Source organism: Emys orbicularis, chromosome 9, assembly GCF_028017835.1.
Source record: "Emys orbicularis isolate rEmyOrb1 chromosome 9, rEmyOrb1.hap1, whole genome shotgun sequence".
In the NCBI taxonomy this organism is placed as follows: domain Eukaryota; kingdom Metazoa; phylum Chordata; order Testudines; family Emydidae; genus Emys; species Emys orbicularis.
Genome location: NC_088691.1, coordinates 815,927 through 834,135, shown reverse-complemented (window position 1 = coordinate 834,135; position 18,209 = coordinate 815,927). Strand labels below are relative to the sequence as shown.

Sequence of the window (18,209 nt, the reverse complement as noted above, 5' to 3'; positions counted from 1 at the left end):
TAAATTGGGTGACCCCTGGTTTTTGTACTGTGGGAAAGGGTAAATAAAACTCCCCCCCCCCTACACACACACACACACACCCCTTAGTCTCTTTTCTAAGCTGAACCGACCTAGTCATTTTAGTCTCTCCTCACATGGAAGCCTTTCCATAGCCTTGATCATCTTTGCTGCCCTTTTCTGTACCTTTTCAGAGAAGGGGCAACCAGAACTGGACAGATTATTCAAGGTGTGGGTGCACCATGGATTTCTATCCCTTTCCTAATAGGCCCTAACCCAGTTAGCCTTTTGGGCTGCTACGGTGCAGAGAGCTGAAATGTCCAGAAACATTGAGTTTTTCCACTTCAGTCAAAACTATTAGGCAAATTAGACATATTTGCAAATAGTTTAAGGTTGACCAAAACTGCCCTTTTTCAGCAAATACACTGCCAAAAAAAGCAAACCCCTTCTCCTAGTTCTGTTCAGAAGTGAAAATCCAGTGGGATCTACTTGGTTTACATCTTACAGCTTGTTTGGCCCAAAGTGTAGCTAATCAGCATAGGAAAGGAGCAGCTGCTTCCACATTGTCATCAGCCCCTGCATGGCTTTGGCCAGAAAGCCTCCTGCTGGAACGGTTGCCAGGCTCCTGCTGTTCCAGGGATCCAGAACAACGCACTTGCCCACCCACCTTCTTTGAGGGCAAGCTGCCCTGGCAGGAGTGAAGCCTTAAATTCACTCCTGTCCTACAACCTAGTGGTGGGAGGGGAGGTTAAGGCTACCCAACACCTCCCTGCCCCACCCCCACACATGTGGCAGTATTGCTCCTTTCTTGCAGTGGAGTCCTGGAGGTTCAGTTAACCCTTTTCCTGTCCAGTCACACTCCCTGGGCACTGTTGAGCAGAGTGCTGCAAGATGCCGGAGCTATTTTGGACAGCAAGAGCGAAAGTGCTGCTGCGGGAGAGAGGAGATGGAGCTTGGCATAGCAGTCTCCTTTACGAGGAGGGACAGTTTATCGGCTCCTATTGCCATGGCGCCGAAGGGCACCAGAGGGGAGAGAGAACCCCCCATCCTGACCAGCCAGGGAGCCCACACAGCACTGCTGCATCTCCAGGGGCTCAGGCAAAGCTAGGAGACTTCAGGAATGCAGGCAATGACCAGACCTACTGTAGAAAGCCACTGCACAAGCTAGGGCAGTGCAGCTCGGCCCTGCCTGCCAGCAGCTCTGCAGGCCGAGCAGACGGACGACAGCACACTTGTACAAGGGTCAGAGGGGCAGCCGTGTTAGTCTGAATCTGTAAAAAGCAACAGAGGGACCTGGGGCACCTTTAAGACTAACAGAAGTATTGGGAGCATAAGCTTTCGTGGGTAAGAACCTCACTTCTTCAGATGCAAGTCTGTACAAGGGTTAGCTCTCCGGCCGGGGCAAGTGAAGAGAGATGAGCCAGGTGCAGATTGTGTCAAACATAATTATATTTATAGCAAAAATAGGCTTTCTGTAGCTTAACCAGGCTGACCAAAGCAGCGTGCCTCACACTCAGCTCCCAGCCCCTTCCCCTCCAGACTCCAGTTACTAGGAAGGTCCCAGCTGTGTCCTCATGCCCCAAAAAGCTCTTTGGAGAAGGAGCCTCTGTACACAGCCCTTACCTGAATCTCCCTCTGAAGCTGAGCCAGCCACTGAGCCATGGCTGGGGACCCAGCACGGCGTGCTCTCCTCCAGCACGAGCGGTAACAGGGGTAGGCAGGTTGTTACTCCTCAGTCCCTCCCGGGGTCACGAAGAGCACTGCAGCATGTGGATCCTGCCCAGGGCCGAGAATGAGGTGCAGGCCCTGTGCGTGGGTCATAGCTGGCGGGTGGAGGCTGGTCGGTCAGGAGCTGCTCCAGTCCTAGGGCTGCCATCCCCATAACAGGAGGGGATGGAGGCAGTTTCAGTTGACCTGGCCTGTCAGAGCAAACAGGCCCATGGCCCACATGGCAATACTGAGCAGCAAGTGACCCATCCCACGGCTAGTGCAGCATTGGCTAGTGACCCAGCTCATGTTTGGGTACAATGACCCCCCTGTGCTTTCTGTAGAAAGGGGGCTCAATAGGAGACCCAGAGGGTGGGATGCAGGTCCCAGAGCCCAGCTCTACAGAAGGGAAACATTCCAAGCAGCCACCTCCAGGAGCCGGAGGACAAGAGCCTGTCCCTGGGACTGGGAGAATACAGCATGTTGATCACTGCACCTCCTCAGGAGTGCCACAGCTTGACATGTACTCCGCATGATGCTGCCAGGAGCTTGGTAGGCATGGCCAGGAGCGTGTGCAGGAGGCTGGTTTCCCTCCAGTACTGTGCTGGGGAGGGGGGAGGATCTGCTCATCTCTGAAAACCTGTGTCATAACCAGTGCTCCTCTGACTAAAGGCGTTTCAGAACACACCCACAAGCCCCCCTACCGATTGTGCTGCTCCACAGCAAGCGTCATCACCCCACAGCTGCTGCGTCCGAACAGCCAGCCATGCCCAGTGTGATGCTGCTGCAGTGCTGGAAAGGGAGCAAGCTTGCAGCTCTGCCCCAGGGCTGGAACGCACACAGGAGCCGGCACTGGGCTGCCTCCATGGACAGGCTCCCTGTGCCGCCTGGGTGAAGGGGCTTCCACTGTGGATGGTTAGAGCCCATCTCTTTAAAGAGAGACATGCCCTCTCCCTGCCCGTCCTTCCCTCCCTGCCCAGAGTCTTTGGGAGTCGGCCATGGACACGTTTGCATCTCCAGCTTCACACCTACATCACAGCAGCACGGAGTTGCCTCACAGCTTGGTAATTGCACATAACAAGGTCACTCATCGTGCCCCATAGAAACAGAACAGTCAAGTACATTAGAGAAACCCATCGCAGCCAGTTCCAGCCCGATGGTTCAAGTATGGAGTCCATGGAGAGGCAGGGATGCCTGCGCCGCCCCTGCCATAACCCAGCCATCCCTGCTCTCTAGGAGATCATGTACTGGGTAATTGCTTGCAGTGCATACAGGAGCTCAGCTTGCATTCTGGCTTCCAGGATGAGAAGGTTCACGTGGACCTGAGGGAGCAAAAGAGGGACTTAGGCTTGGTGCAGTTTGCTTAGCGCAGTGATCTGCGGGCACCAGTCAGGGCAGGTCTCCCATAGAGACTCACTCCAGTGGGAGCGCAGCTACTCCTCACATGCGCCTTGCAAACAGGACTGGCGCGGAGGACAGTTCTGCCCTGCAGGGTAGACATGGACCATATGCAGAGGCATTGCTTCTCCCGGGTTACTGCAGCTGTTCACCATTGCGCAGCTCAGCACAGGTCACAGTGCAGCGGAGCACAACTAGTGCCCCAAGACTGCTTGCAGCGCCATCAGTGACGAGGCCTCCAAGAGCCTCACTCCCTGATGCCCGGTTCCAGCCCCACAGGAGCACCCAAGTTCTATGTTCTCTGGATCCTCCCTGACACCTCTTTGGTTTGAAGGAAGGACCTTGTGTGCCAGGCTCTGGTCCCTCCCACCTTTGGGCTCAACCCAACAGCTGCACAAGCTACCTTTGAAGCACTGCGGGCTCTAAAAACTGGCCAAATAGACTACATGGAGATATTAGATGTGCCATGTTCTCCTCTGAGCCCCTGTACCTTTTCACTGTGCTTGAACTGCTTCCAGAACCGGCTGAACATTTCTGGGTTAGTCTTCTCTGGGTAACAAGTCACAGTTTTAATGTAAACTTTGAGCATACGCTCCAGAAAGTGATTCACTTCTGCGTAATCATAGTCGTCGTACCTGTGGGAAGAGTTCCAGGGTGCATGTGAGAACCAGCTTCCATGTGCCCACCTGCCACAACCTTCTCCAGGATCAGGATAGCAGCCAGAGGAGCTGGAGTGACCACTTGTATCAGGCCCCTGCTGCTCACTGACAGAGCCGGCTCCAGGCACCAGCTTGCCAAGCAGGTGCTTGGGGCGGCCACTCTGGAGAGGGGCGGCACGTCCAGCTATTCGGCAGCAATTCGGCAGACAGGCCCTCACTCCCGCTCGGAGCGAAGGACCTCCTGCCGAATTGCCGCCGCCGATGGTGATCGCGGCTTTTTTTTTTTTTGCGCCGCTTGGGGCGGCAAAAACCCTGGAGCCAGCCCTGCTCACTGATCTGGAGGCACTAGGCTTACATACAGGAGTGGCAGTAGCTGACACACACCTTGGTTCAGGGGCAATGGAAGCTCACTAAAAGTGGGGGGGCCCACTGGTGCCCAAAACATGGCCCCGCCCCCATGTCACCCCTTCTCCCTGAGCCACCCCTTCTCCCCGCTCGCTCCTCCCCCCCTCCCTCCCCCCCGTTGCTCACTCTTACGGCCGGTAAGAAGTGGGAGGGCATAGCAAAACAATTCTGCTGCTACCTAACGTAAGCCATACCTGAGCCACTCCCACAAGACATCCTGAGAAGGGGCTGGGGGAGCACCATGGGCAACCTTGTCATCCCGAAGCTCAGCCAGGTTCGAAGGCTCATGTCAACCGATCCCCGTTTAATTCCTCACTGATTCTCTTAACTAGTCTGGAAGATGCCCCACAAGGTTGGGGCACAGAGGTAGCTGTAACATCCCCATTTCTCAGGCCAAGCTCCTCTCCCGGACGAATCCCACATATGCTAAGAGTTAGATTTTCTCCAGTGACAACCCCATGTAGGCCTTGCACGGAGACCCCTTGGATACCTGATTCCGAACATGCAGTGGATATAGTTCCAGATGCCCCGTTTGAAGACAGAAGATTCACAGCCTTGCCGCTTGGCCATGGCATTGCTCTGGAGACCGTCAACTGTACGGAACTTCTCATCCAGGAGGTGGCCAACGTCAGAGTAGAGTCTGTTTACCAGCGAGAATCCATGGTCCTCCCAGGAGTAATCCTGCCAAACAGAGCAAGATGCCTTCAGTGCCAGAGGGGGAACTCAGCAGCCCCATGAAATGAGCCAGTGGAAAAGTCACTGAGGCGGAAAGCGGCATCGTGTCCAGTGTGTGTTATGTCTTAGACAGGACAAGCTCTTGCTGGAATCAGAACAGCAAGAGGCTTTCCTGCTCTGCCAGCAGCCAAACCCTGCCCCCAGTTACACCTGCCTCTAGTGGGGTTGTCCAGGTGCAAGAGAACATCTGATCCTGCTATTGGAACTTTGGCAGCAAAGCGGTTGCTGAACAGAATCTGGCTCCCTCCCCCAGAGCTGTGCTGGATCTGCAACAGCAGAATACTTATTTGTCCCCAAGGTCAGTAGCTCTGACTCATCTCCCTCCACAACCTGCTTCTTGTAAGATGGGGCATCTTGACCGTCACTTTTCAGAGTATCAGAGGGGTAGCCGTGTTAGTCTGGATCTGTAAAAAGCAACAGAGAGTCCTGTGGCACCTTTAAGACTAACAGATGTATTGGAGCATAAGCTTTCGTGGGTGACTGCCCAATACATCTGTTAGTCTTAAAGGTGCCACAGGACTCTGTTACTTTTCAGAGCGACGCCGCACCACGACAGTGGCGGGTGTAGCCCTCTCTCACTCATGGCCTCCTGTGGATGCTGTTTTAGTATAAGGCATGTGAGCCTAGAGCAGCCGCATGGCACTCTCTCTCACCCTACTGTTGACATGGAACAAAGATCCTGGGCCCAGACTCTGCTCCTGCCTTCCAGGGTCACCCCATTAAAAAAAAAAAAAAAAAAAAAAAAAAAGAACAAAACACTCACCTGGACTCTAAATATCTGGGTCTGATCTTCATCTCGCCTGGCAAAGTCCTGGTATCCAAAGTCAGGGTCTTGCACATAGCAGGAGAGATCTGTGGCTCTGACGATTTCCCCATCAAAATCTGAGGAAAAAAAGACCCCACCGCCACCCACAGAGGAGATTAGAACAGATCTGCCACAAGTTTATGCTGCTTCTCTGCAGCATCCAGCAGCAAGGGGCATGGTCTCCCTCCAGAGAGATCTCCTGGGGCATGGAATCCCAACTCCCCACAGCATTACTGCCTCTCTGAGCTTGCAGAGCCAGCAAAGTCAATCCCAGCCAAGCGCTCTGGTACATGTTTCATGAGTGTTACATCCCATCTAAGCCATTCTCCCAGGGCAAAACTGATCCTTACAACACTCCCTGGGGCTTTCTTCACTTCTGAAAGACAAATCAATGGCACTTCCCTTCCCTCCCTTGGGGAAAGAGGTCTCTTCAGCATCATTATTTCTCAGGTTCCCTAAAGCCACATTTGTCATTTCCTCTGCTTTTCCTCCTCTCTACAGTCCTGGAAAACATCATCAGTCTTCTCCAATGATCTGGAAGGGTGTGGATTAACCAGTGTTAAGGACACTAACCCCCAATTCCATACTCCTGTGGCCCCCACTAGATACTCTGCAGTGCAAGGAGCTTGGATGTAATTCTTTGTGGCACATCCTTCTAGTCCTACAAAGAGAGGAGAGTCCTGGGTGGCACCTGCAGCCTCTACAGGGACAGGCCTAAATTGGTGGCTTGCCCTTCTCCTAGCAGAGACCTCTGGGGTGCCAGATCTCCAGCCTGCCCCTTTGGATTACCTTCCTCTCTGTCTTGTGGTGGTGGCCTCGTTTCCTCTCGGCCCTCAGTCTCCAGGTGGATCCTCTGGATACGTTCCCGGAGCGATTCCAGCTCCACACAGGAATCCAGAGACTGTGTGGGAAGACAATACACAACTGTTAATCAGCCAGCAGTCCTCGTTCCGCTGGCCCCCTGGCCACTGGGAGAGTTAAATCCTTGGTGGCTCACCCGTTTGCGGTTGATGCGCAGCAATTCCAGATTACAGCTGTTCCCACTGGCGGACTCACAGAAACACTGGTTTCCTGGCAACGTTGACTTCAGTATGCTCCTGCCATCCAGCCACTCCTGCTCACAGCCACAACCAAAGACAAAGCTGGCGAGAGCATGGTAATGCGCCACGAGGACAACAGCGTGGACCAGCTCTGCCAGAGACCAGCTCTGCTCACTGATCTTCAGCAGCTTCTGTGGGGTAGGTCAGACAGAGACTGATAGCACAGCAAGAAAACAGACTGGTTACTAGTATCAGGGGTAGCCATGTTAGTCTGTATCCACAAAAACAACAAGGACTCCGGTGGCACCTTAAAGCCTAACAGATTTATTTGGGCATAAGCTTTCGTGGGTAAAAAAAAACACTCACTTCTTCAGATGCATCGAGTGAAAGTTACAGATGCAGGCCTCTCCTGAAATTGACACCTCCTCATCTATTATTGGGAGTGGACTACATCCACCCTGATCGAATTGGCCCTATCAACACTGGTTCTCCACTTGTGAAGTACTCCCTTCTCTTCATGTGTCATTATATAATGCCTGCATCTGTAGACGGGGTTACTGTCTGCCCCGTCCATCAAGTGACTCACCCAAGGTCTCCTCCCTCTTCATGCCAGGCCCCCTTTTGAAGGAATCTGCAAGGGGGCCGTGCATGATGGGAGGAGTGGGCAGCTCTCAGCCCTATGTTCTCTTCTCATTCCACCCATCAGCCCACACCCAGACTCTTCATATCCACGTCCCACGTGCAGTTACCTCAATGTGTTCCTTGCTGATGAGCCAAGGCCGATGAGCCAGGATCTTGTTGATCTCATTAAGATTGCGGAGTTTGGGAGGGATGAAGTCCAGGCCCCGCAGCCACTGGGGATCTCCCCCCACTCGCAGGAACTGCAGCATGTGCAGATTCACCAGATACCAGCACTGGTGCCGAGCAGCTGCCTGCAAGATCAACTCAGACCCTGAGTGCATGAAGCACAGCCCTAGCAGCTTCTCCAGAGGACAATGCAGTATCCACGGGGCCAGGGACACCACCCAGATAACCAGCACGGGCAACTGTCTGAAGACTCCAGCTGACCATGAAGTCCAAGGCCACCCACCCAAAGAGAACCTTTGGAGCCTGGCTAGGGCCAAGCCACAAAGGATATCCAAGCTCCTGCAGAGGGACACAAGACACAGAACCTAACTGGGGCCTTCTGCAGGGAGAGGTGACCCCAGACTCTATCAGCACAGAATAATGGTGACCAAGAGCAGAGCTCACCCTTGCCTCCCCCATCACTGAGCCTTCTATGGAGACGTGGGAGCCACTAGACACTGGGCACCAGCCAAGCTAAGGACCGAGTGCTCCGGCAGGCTACCGTTCAGCCCTGGCAGGCTGTTGCAATAGGGCCAGGAAGGAGGCCTTTACTTCAGCTGCTTTCCAAGAGGTGAGGGTTTGGTACGTACCATGATGGCGATGTAGTGTCTGCAGGCAAATGGCAGTGGGCCGTCCATGTGAAGCAGGTAGTGCTGCATCTTGAGGAAGCTGTCCAGGTACTGTGGGTGGTAGCCCATCTGTTGTGTCACTGCCTCCAGGCGCCCGCGGCTGGCCAGCGCTTTCACAAACAGGAACTGTGGTCGCTCTTGGTCGCTACTGGTCATCTTCACTACCTGAGGGAGAGAGAGCCGCAGTGTTAGAGCTGGCGCACTCCAGCAGGAGCTGGCTTTCACCTGGGGGCTTGGAGTCTGCTGGAGAGCTGAGAAAGGCTGAAATGGTGCTAGTCCCAGCATTGCAGGAGTTGGCCCTCGTAAGCACGCCCAGGGCTAACAGAGCTCAGCAGAAAATGTCACAAGGAGGGAGCTGAGGTTCCCTTGTTTCAGGGCAGATTCTTCCTCTATGGCCCTCGACCCAAGCCCACTAAAGGGAAGGCCAGAAGTTTGGCCAACAGCCATTTCTCTGGTCGGAGACTGCCACGCCGGGTTTGGGGATCCAAGCCACGCTGAAAGAGGAGGCCGATACTGGCTGCAAAGGGGGGAGCTTGTTTGTAAGAGGCAGGCAGGCCTTAACCCTCTTGTTAAACTGAAGCTGCCTGAGTCATGTCCAGTTAGTGTGTGGCGCAGTCTCCCCACTGGAACAGCTGGAAGCACCACTGCTTGGGGCTTGAATAGTGGATGAAGCTCTGGAGAACAGGCGTAATCTTGCATCTGCCCCATGGAGCTGGAACAAGAGGGATTCAATAGGCTTTTCCATTTCAGTGCGCAAGGCCTTCATCCCTACTCAGAAAGCGCTCTCAAAATCTTGGAAACAGCACTCCTGTGCCGGTCTGGCTTTCTAGGGATGGCTAGTGCCTCTAGGCCTCCAGCCTGTGTCAGGAGAACGGGAGCACCTGTGCACCCAACAGTCCCATTCAAGAGCAGTGAGTCAGCTCCTTTTGAGAAGAATGCTGGAGGCAGGGAATATCCAGTAGCCCAGGACTGGTCGGAGGGCCCACACCTCCTCAGAGCAGCGGTGTCCTAGGATTTCCCTTCCTTGCAGGGGAACGCGGCCACAGGCAGTTTGCAGAGAAGCCAGTGCCCAGCTGTATCATTCCAATTGTACAGGAGAAGGTCAGGGACTACAGGGCAATGCACATGAACCCCATTATCCTCTTACAGCAAGTGCTTCTGACTAAAGGTTTCTTTCTTATGTATCTGTTACCATAGCATCTGGGCACCATGGTCACTCACCCCAACAAGCGAGAGGCACAACTACTTTTACTGTGGGTGTCTGAAGACAGGCATAACCTCTCGCCTTATTTAGTTAGCAATGAAGCACTCCTCCCCCATTCACCCCCTTCTGCAAGCCCCCTTGGCTACATGCAGCAACAGGACCCATTAGGGAGTTTAAAGAGGAAGCCAATCCTCAACCAGAACCTGCCTGAGAGCTGGCTCTTTTGGCAAGACCATGCAGTGAAGAGATCAACACTGAGATGTTTCTCCCCCCAGCCCTCTCCTGGGAAACTGTGAGCTCACACTCACTCAGCCCATAGTGCTAGTCAGCTCTGGGCAGCCCCTTCCCCACCAAGGCCGCTACAGACCGTGGAGTTATTCTCTCCAGCCAGGAGCTGAAGCCTCAGGAAGGCCAACACACACTCCTGGTCCTTACAAGGACAGTGCGTGACCAGAACAGCAGAAAGCAACAGAGGACGTACATGCTAGACAAAGAAAGCAGGCACTTGCCCCCTCCCCCAGCTCCCAGCTCCCTCTGGTCTTCACAGGTCGTTTGGCATGAAGACCATCTGAGGACTGGTTTGTTCCCTTCTGCTTACAGAGCCAGTCCCAGGCCAGCCAAGGGAGGGGGAGCAATGCAGAGGGGCCCAAGCAGTGGTTCTAACCTGTTGGTCAGAGTCACGTTTCCAGCTTGTGCTGAGCGTCAGGGCTCCTGGAGGTGGGAGGATTGGGTCCTATACAGGAATCCAGGCAGCACACTCTCAGCTGCAGCAAACCAAGAGTACAAGCTTGTTACCTATCCTAGGTAGATACTAGCCCGGAGAAGACAGGCCTATCTGTGTCGTCCAGTACAGGGGCACTGCAGAAAAGTTAGTTCTCTCCCCCTCCTGGTGCTACATTAGCATCTTCCCTAAGCAGTTTATTCTACTCTCTCGCTGCCCCCACCATGTCAGCTAGAACCTCACGGGACAGCAGCTGCTCCCTGATTGCAAACTGGCACTGCTGGGCAGGTACAGACAGCAAGCGCTTTTCTGCCCACAGTCAGCGGTATTCTCAGCTGTAGGCCCCACGGAAAGGGGATCAATACGTCAGCACCATTTGGGGTTGGTAGGCCAGAGCTCTTAGACTGATACTGCAGTGAGTGCCTGAAGTTAGCCAAGTGAACCCAGCATGCCATTGAATACTGACCATTTTCTAGCTAGCCTGTGTGTCTTTAGCCCTGGGGCTAATGAGATTAAAGACCTTAAATATTCCGTCATTCCAGCTTCCACCTTGCTTTCCCTTCCCGCCCTTAATTCCCACCCAGTTTTAGCAGCCACCGTTTCAGCCACCAGTAGATCTACAAACCTGTGCTTGTCCAAAAGCTTGGACTGTAGCTTCTAAGTGATCTAGAAGGTTATTATTTAACTGTTAGAGTGACAGCAATATTGAGGGATGGAAAAGCCAGACTGCATCAGCAACCAGTCACCTAACTGAACTCTCTTTCCATTAGCTCATTTATCTGTATGTTAATATTGCAAGACTCAATAGCGACAAAAGCTTAAGTGAAAATTCATTTGCGCCTTTGCTGTAGCTCCTTCTCCCAGTGAAGCCCATAATCCTGCCACAGTCCTGCCCTTTTGGGGCGACAAGACGACAAGCTCAATCTCTTTGAGGGCAGGGGGAGCACTACCCACTTGCAAATACCTTTGCAACAACGTCTGAGCCCAGTTTTGCGCCATTGTCCCCCCACAACCCTGCTGTGGGCAAACGCCCCCAGTGGATATAAATAAGAGGTGCCTGGCTCATCTTGTCAGTGTGCAGCAGGGGAGAACAAGCCAGAAATCTGTGCTGAGTCTTCTGGGTGCGCGCACTCCCCAGACAAGGGAAATTCTGTCTCCTTAGGGGAGGAAGGCCAGCTTTGCCAGGCAGTTATGGGATCAAATAATATATGTTGACTCTTTCAGAGTCCTGTGAAACTCTGCAGCTACCTGAGACAAGCTCTGGCTGTATCCCCCTGGGAAGATATCCAAATAGGAGACCAGGAATTGCCTGTCACACAAAGACCTAGGAAAGTATTGGGCTGTTGCCCCAGCTATCGCTGTGAGTTATCCTATTGTTCCAGCTGCTGCTGCAGACTGCCAGGCCTTGCCACTACCTCAGCATCTCCCCAGAGCAGCTAGCCCAGGGGTGATGAGGCACATCAGCCTAGATATGGAAGAATAAGCAAGCAGTAAGGGGGCTCTTTGCCCATCATTTACTTCTTTCTAGCCGCTGGGGAACTATCCACAATGACTCCCAAGAGCTCTGTGAGTGGCTCTCTCCTGCTCCGTAACCCTGCCTCAGTGAGTTCGGGATCCCCTGTAGCAGGGATTCCCACAAGCCACTGCAGTGGTAGCCAGGCTCAGGGCAGAGGAAAGAGGTGCATCACATTTTAATCACTGCTCTTGTAAAAATCCACAGTGCCCCTTCAGGGTGCTGAGGGCCATTGACCCAAACTGTAAACCAGGGGTAGGCAACCTATGGCACGCATGCCGAAGGTGGCATGCGAGCTGATTTTCAGTGGCACTCACACTGCCTGGGTCCTGGCGACCGGTCTGGGGAGGCTCTGCATTTTAATTTAATTTTAAATGAAGCTTCTTAAACATTTTAAAAACCTTATTTACTTTACATACAACGATAGTTTAGTAATATATTATAGACTTATAGAAAGAGACCTTCTAAAAACGTTAAAATGTATTACTGGCACGTGAAACCTTAAATGAGAGTGAATAAATGAAGACTCGGCACATCACTGCTGTAAACCCTGCATATGATGGAAACCACTTCACACCAGTGGGTGCAGCAGCCCCCTCAGGATCCCTGTGCCCCTTAGATCTGGCCTCTGGTGGGGAACAATGGCAACAACACAGGCCCAGCAAATTATTTCACTCTGGGGGACACTGCAGTGCATGTGCAGCTTTGGAGCCCGCTTTTGCCTGTGCATTGGAAGAAATCTAGTCACTGCTGGAGCTTCAATTCAGTTTGCCCTAGAGCCGCAAACCAGGCTTCACTTTGAACAGTGGGACTTTTGAGAGGCTATTCGAAGACAGTAATGATCAGAAAAGTGAGTAAGCAGAAATACCCCCAGCTTGCTCAACATGCCTTCTCCCGGCACATCTCCAGGTCCTCCCACACTCCAAAAAAACAACCTGTCAGCAAACAGGTTTTTGCTCCTTTTAGAAATGCAGAAGTCAGTGGGGCCGCAGGAAGGCAAAGCAGATTCTATTCTGCGTTATCCACCAGTGCCCTTGGCTCAGTTCCAATACCGGTTAGTTGTGATCCTGCAAGAGGCAGGAAAAGCTGCCTGGATTGTCTGTGAAGCTGGCCTGGGTGGTGTTTTAGGAAGTAGTCCTGGGGCTTGTAAATGAAGCCAGTCTGACAGTCAGAAAGTGGTTGCCATTAAAATCTGTTACTATTCTGCCTTTGCATTCCCTTCCTTTCTGGGCAGAGGATTTTGCATACAGTGGCAACCCGTCTAAGTACAAACACAGCCCCAACCACAGGATGCAGCAGTCTCTCTCATTGGGCTGTTTTGGGGCTTTGCAGACTAAAACACTCCCAAGCACGTGGGTAATTATAGCACAGGGGCAGATGTGACGGAGGGGCACTTATCCCTTCTCTACTCCCTCTGCTTCTACTGGGTGCAGAAGGAAACTGCTTCCAACCGGAGATCCTAATACCCAGACCCGCACACAGAGGCAAGTTAGACACCTTGCTGCGCATCCTTCCCAGGATACTCCAGTGTCCCAACCCTCTCCAATGGGGCCTTCCTCATCCCCTCTTCCCGGATACCTCATCCATTCTCCAGCTTCAGTTTCGCTCTCTAATCCGGTCCAGCCCCTCTATGCAAGTCTGGACTTGAGATGGTCTCTGCGAATGGCCTTCTCCCAGCACCAGCTCATACTCAGCATAGAAACAAGAGCTCCTTATCTCCCCCCCGCCCCCAACAGCACTGTCAGCATGTCCCAGACTCTCACCCATGCTTTCAGTTGATTCTCCCCATCAGCTCCAAAATCCATCTCTTTCCTCTCTACCCTCGCTCCCAAACCCTGTCCCATCCAGCTACTGTAGCTTTCCCTGAGTCTCACGCCGGCATTCCAGCTGGAGTTCTCTCCCCGACCCCCACCTTGGATTCTCTTCACCATCTGTGTCACATTTCAACTCCGCATTCCCACCTTCAGGGACCTGCACAACTCCACCCCGCCTTCATCTTTGGCCTGGCTGCCACCTTCCTGATTCAGGCACTAAGGTCAAACTCTACCTTTTCTCATGCTGCGCCCTACATGGGAAACATCCTCCCAATCCCATGGCCACCCTCCTCAGAGCTCATTTATTAGCCAACCTTACCCATTACATTCTTGTCAAATGCAAAACCCAAGGTGGAGCCACCAAGATGTGCAAATAATGGTGGCTGTGTGAACTCTCTGGGTTGGTTACCTCCAGCTGCGCTCTGGAGAAATTTACTGTTAGCTCCTCAGGCTAGGTTGCATGCAAGCACACCTGGGACATAGGATAAATAAAAGGTAGGAACCCCACAACCCTGCCCAAGGGCACCTCCCTGACATTCCCAGAAGAAATCTTTTGCTAAAGCCAGACCAGAGGACGTTCCAAAATTGTACTCCCCTTTGATAGGCTGACAAGTGCCTGATCCAAGAGCCTGGGGTTCTCACATTAGTTCAAAGGCTGAATGCTAATTGACATTCTCCTCCCTGCTAGAGCACATCGCTCTGAATACCAGATGCTTTCCAGTTTTATAGACTGTAAGCTCCTCAGGACAGGGGCTGAGTTTTGTCCAGTTCCCAGATGCCACTTCATTTGAATTCACCACATCTCTGCCTTCTGTTCCTGGGGCCAGAGTCCTGCCAAGGCAGGTGCTGACCAACATGGAAATGTACAAAGCAGCCAAAGCCTTCCTGTTCCACACTAGGGGAGGTCGGCCAATCAACAGCTGAGCCAAGCGGCACTGACCAATCCTCTGTGAACAGGATGCATGCAAGGAAGAGTCAAGCCAGCTGCCTGCCCAACTCACAGCCCCAAAACTGAGGGGGAGAACAGAGACTTTTCAGAGCATCTACCACACAGACTAGAAGAGGGGCTGATGAGCCATGGGATTCCCATAGGATAGCCACAATGCCCAGTGCACACAGCCTTGAATTCCTCAGTCATCAATACAGGGGAGCATTTAAACAGTGACCTAGAGGCTTTTCAATCTTCCAGGAGTCAGTGTCCCTTGGCAGTGCCGTGCCACCCTGAAGGTGCCGGGAGGATGGCAGTTCGGGGATTCAGCAGGGTTTGATGACAGCAGCAGCAGCTTGAAGCGTCTCCCCCGGCCCTGGGGAGGATGTGCAGGTGTTCTGGTGTAAGGCGTACATGCCAAGGCTCTCCTGATTCAGTTCACTATTTAAAATCTTAAATGGCTTTTCCTGCAGTTCTTTGAGAAGCTCCTGTTCCCCTTTACTGCCCAGCAGCTCTCTGTACCAGAGACAGTGAGGAGCAACAGTGCAAAATTACCCAGCTCCACACCGCTAGGTGGGCCTTTCCCTCTCCTCCCCCCAACTTCCCCTTTCTTAAGAGCGTTTGTTAGCTCTGGCACCAAAGAGTCGGCTTTGGTGCCTTTTTAGCCTGGTGACAATGCTATGGCCCTACTTCCCAGGCTCAGAGGCCAGAATCCCAAGCACTGCACTTGCAGCTTGGCCCCTGCATTGCTGCCTTTTGTCCCTTCCCACTAGCTCCAGGGCTGAGCTCCCAAAGCCAGATCGGAGTTCTGGCTCAAAGCAAAGTGATGTCATTCCGTCAGCAGGAGAAGCAGCATGCAGAGCAGCACATGCTGCAGCAAACAGCTCTCGCTCCCTTTCTATGGGTCTGTGCTCAGCTCCTGACCCCCACTGGACTCCGAGAAGTGCCCAGCCCGCCCTTAGAGGTTTGGAAGTCACCTGGAGCTATTCAGACACTCCCCACAAGTTCCCATTTGAAGAAGCCTGTGGAGCCTGGTAACTGTACATTAATGAAACCTAAATCAACTCATGTCCATCTTCCCAGGGTGTCATTTCCAAGAGCAGGCACAGGAAGCCAGGGCAAAAGGGATTTGTTCTCTTCTCCCCACATCAGGCACACTGCCAGGAGTAGGGAGCGCCCTGGCTGCTGAAAAGCCTGTAAGCTCTGTTCAGGTACTGCAGGCCTCTTAGGAGTGCACGACACTTCACACCCACTTCAGCAGGGGACCCAGCACAGGGGTGATGAGGGGTAAATAACTGTCTGCAGAGAGCACTCACTGAACCGCCCAACAATGCACGTCGGGGCAGAGTGTGTTCGGCACCTGTCCTCTTGGTACTAAGGTGAGGTCCTCCTCCCCCCATGGCTCCAGTGAGAGAGAATTCCACAGCCCAGGACTCCAGAAACCCCATGTCATACAGGTGGCTCTGGAGACGCTTTCATCTCCCCACTTCTCTCCCTGGCTCTTTGGTATCCCAAATTCCCAGATCCATTAACCATGCGTAGCAATTTCAGTCTGCCAGGAGTTGCTGCAGGCTCTCTGGTAGAGCCTTTCCAGTGTCAGGGAGTAACTCTAGAAGCAACCACACTAGATGCCCAAGGTACTGGGGAGAAGGCGGATTAACTGACCAGTAAGCAGGCAGGCAGGCGACAGGACCCAGACTCACTGTTCTGAAGCATCAGAGTCCGGCTCTAGACTAGGGCACTGCAGGGCCCACTTGGTACCAATACAAACATTCCGCAGGACACAGCACACACGTGGGCTGCGGTCAGGACTAGGAAACAGGGCAGGCTCCGTGGCTAAGGGCAAGTCCAGCGTGGGGCACTGGAGATCTGCGAGGGGGCCGGGCGCACTTTAATCTGAAGGCTGGAGGGAACTCCGGGGAGCCAGGCACTGGGAGAGCTCCAGCAAGGCCGCCCTGCGCCAGGGCCAGTCCCCGGGACTCCCCCGGAGCAGCAGAGGGAAGCGAGCAGGTCCCCGGCCTCTGCCCCTGCGAGAGCCCCCTGCCCGGCCGAGCGCCCGGCCGCTCCATTGTCTCGCTCCAGCCGCAGCGCCCCCGGCGGGCAGCGGGGGCAGTGCGGCAGGAAAGGAGAAAAACAACTTTGATTGGCAGTGATGGGGAGGACTCGCATCAGCATCCCAGGACAAAGAACCTGCTCCGGGCTCGGGAGATGCTCCTGCCCCGGCACCTGCAGCGGGGCGGGACGGGGCGGCTCGTGCGCCCGGCGCGGAACAGCTGCGGAGCGAAGCCGTGCGGCGAGGAGAGGACACGGTCCCCGGTGGCCAGCGCCCCCCGGGGCCGGGAGCGGGGCCAGGCGCCCCGGCAGCGAGGCAAAGTGCCCGCGGCAGCTTCCAGGCTCCGTCCCCAACTTTCCCGGGGCCAGCGGCTGGGCGCAGACTCCCGCACCGCCGGGACAGGGGCCGATTAGCGGGAGAGGCGGGCGGGGGCCACCGCAGGCCGGAAGGTCTACACAGCTCTGCGTGCAGCGGGATGGGGGGCCCCGAACTGGGACGGGAAGTCACCCGCGTCCTCACCTGGCCCTGCAGCCGCTGCCACTGGTTTCGGGGGGGGGGGGCACTGGGGCTCACCTGGCCCTGCAGCCGCTGGCACTCGTTTCCGCGGGGGGGGGGCCACTGGAGTTCACCTGGCCCTGCAGCCGCTGGCACTGGTTTCGGGGGGGGCACTGGGGGCAGTGGCGTTCACTTGGCCCTGCAGCCGCTGGCATTGGTTTCGGGGGGGGGGGCGCACTGGGGGCAGTGGCGTTCACCTGGCCCTGCAGCCGCTGGCACTGGTTTCCGCGGGGGAGGGGGGACACTGGCGTTCACCTGGCCCTGCAGCCGCTGGCACTGGTTTCGGGGGGGGGCACTGGGGGCAGTGGCGTTCACCTGGCCCTGCAGCCGCTGGCACTGGTTTCCGCGGGGGAGGGGGGACACTGGCGCTCACCTGGCCCTGCAGCCGCTGGCACTGGTTTCCGCGGGGGTGCTCCGTGCTCGGGGGACACAGGATCATGGTTAGCTGCCTGACGGTACCGGCCCGCTCCAGCCGCCTGCCCAGGAAAACTGCAAGCCGGGGCAGAGCGAGGAGCTGGAGCCCGAAGGGGGCATGCCCGGTTTACAACAGCGACCAATCGCTGTGGAGATAGGCGGGGACGCTGTAAACCTTCAGCCAATCCGAGCCAAGGGGCTGGAGTCCGGCCGGGAGGGGGCGGTGGCTTGCCGGACCACGTGGACGAGGGTGGAAAGTTACCTGCCTGTCAAGGGATGTAGTCCCGCCCACTCTTGGGTAAAGGGGCGGGGCCTCGCGCTTTGGGCAGGCAGCGGAGCCTTTTCTCCTGGTCCCGCCCCGGAACGGAAGCGGCGGCGGCCTGAGCCCGCAGGCTGTGCCCTGGCGGCTGCTGCTCGCGGCCGGCTGGGCTCGGGCCAGTCTCCTGCCGGGAGCCAGCCCTGGAGCTGCGAGCCCCCTGCTCCCCACCCCCTCCAGCAGCCCGGTGCCCCTGGGGCTGATGGACGGCCAGCGCTTGTTCCCCTACAGCAGCCAGATGGGGCAGGAGCTGTGCATCATCAGGCCACTTGCCAGCCCAGCAACTTCCAGACTGGCTTTGGTGGTGCCCCAGGGAAGGGCTGGGTGCTGCTCCCAGCGCCTGGTGCCATGCAAGGAACAGCTGACATGGCCTCTCCTCCCTTTTCTCTCGGGTTTCTCTCCCTTCAGGCAGTCAATTTTATTCTCCTTGTTTGTCTTTCTTGCAGACTCTCCTCACCCCCATCTTGACT

General features: G+C 55.0%; 1 protein-coding gene across 1 annotated transcript; it reads right to left on the bottom strand.

Moving 5' to 3' along the window:
- Positions 1 to 2,936: 2,936 nt before the first annotated feature.
- On the bottom strand, positions 2,937 to 17,492 carry LOC135883593 (sestrin-3-like). Its single transcript, XM_065410802.1, has 9 exons — positions 17,383 to 17,492; positions 8,183 to 8,386; positions 7,496 to 7,678; positions 6,704 to 6,937; positions 6,496 to 6,607; positions 5,665 to 5,783; positions 4,657 to 4,847; positions 3,593 to 3,737; positions 2,937 to 3,026 (listed from the first exon to the last, which is right to left on the bottom strand). The coding sequence occupies exons 1-9, from the start codon at positions 17,446 to 17,448 to the stop codon at positions 2,937 to 2,939; spliced, it is 1,344 nt and encodes a 447-aa protein (XP_065266874.1). The 5' UTR covers positions 17,449 to 17,492.
- Between the last annotated feature and the right edge of the window lie 717 nt (positions 17,493 to 18,209).

What these genes read in the sequence shown, in the direction of transcription:
- LOC135883593 (XM_065410802.1), bottom strand. Translation starts at nt 17,448, where the DNA reads ATGATCCTGTGTCCCCCGAGCACGGAGCACCCCCGCGGAAACCAGTGC. An exon ending in TGCGCATCAACCGCAAACGG is followed by an intron (nt 6,608 to 6,703) that starts GTGAGCCACCAA and finishes CTTCCCACACAG; the next exon opens with TCTCTGGATTCCTGTGTGGA. An exon ending in CCCAGATATTTAGAGTCCAG is followed by an intron (nt 4,848 to 5,664) that starts GTGAGTGTTTTG and finishes TCTGTTTGGCAG; the next exon opens with GATTACTCCTGGGAGGACCA.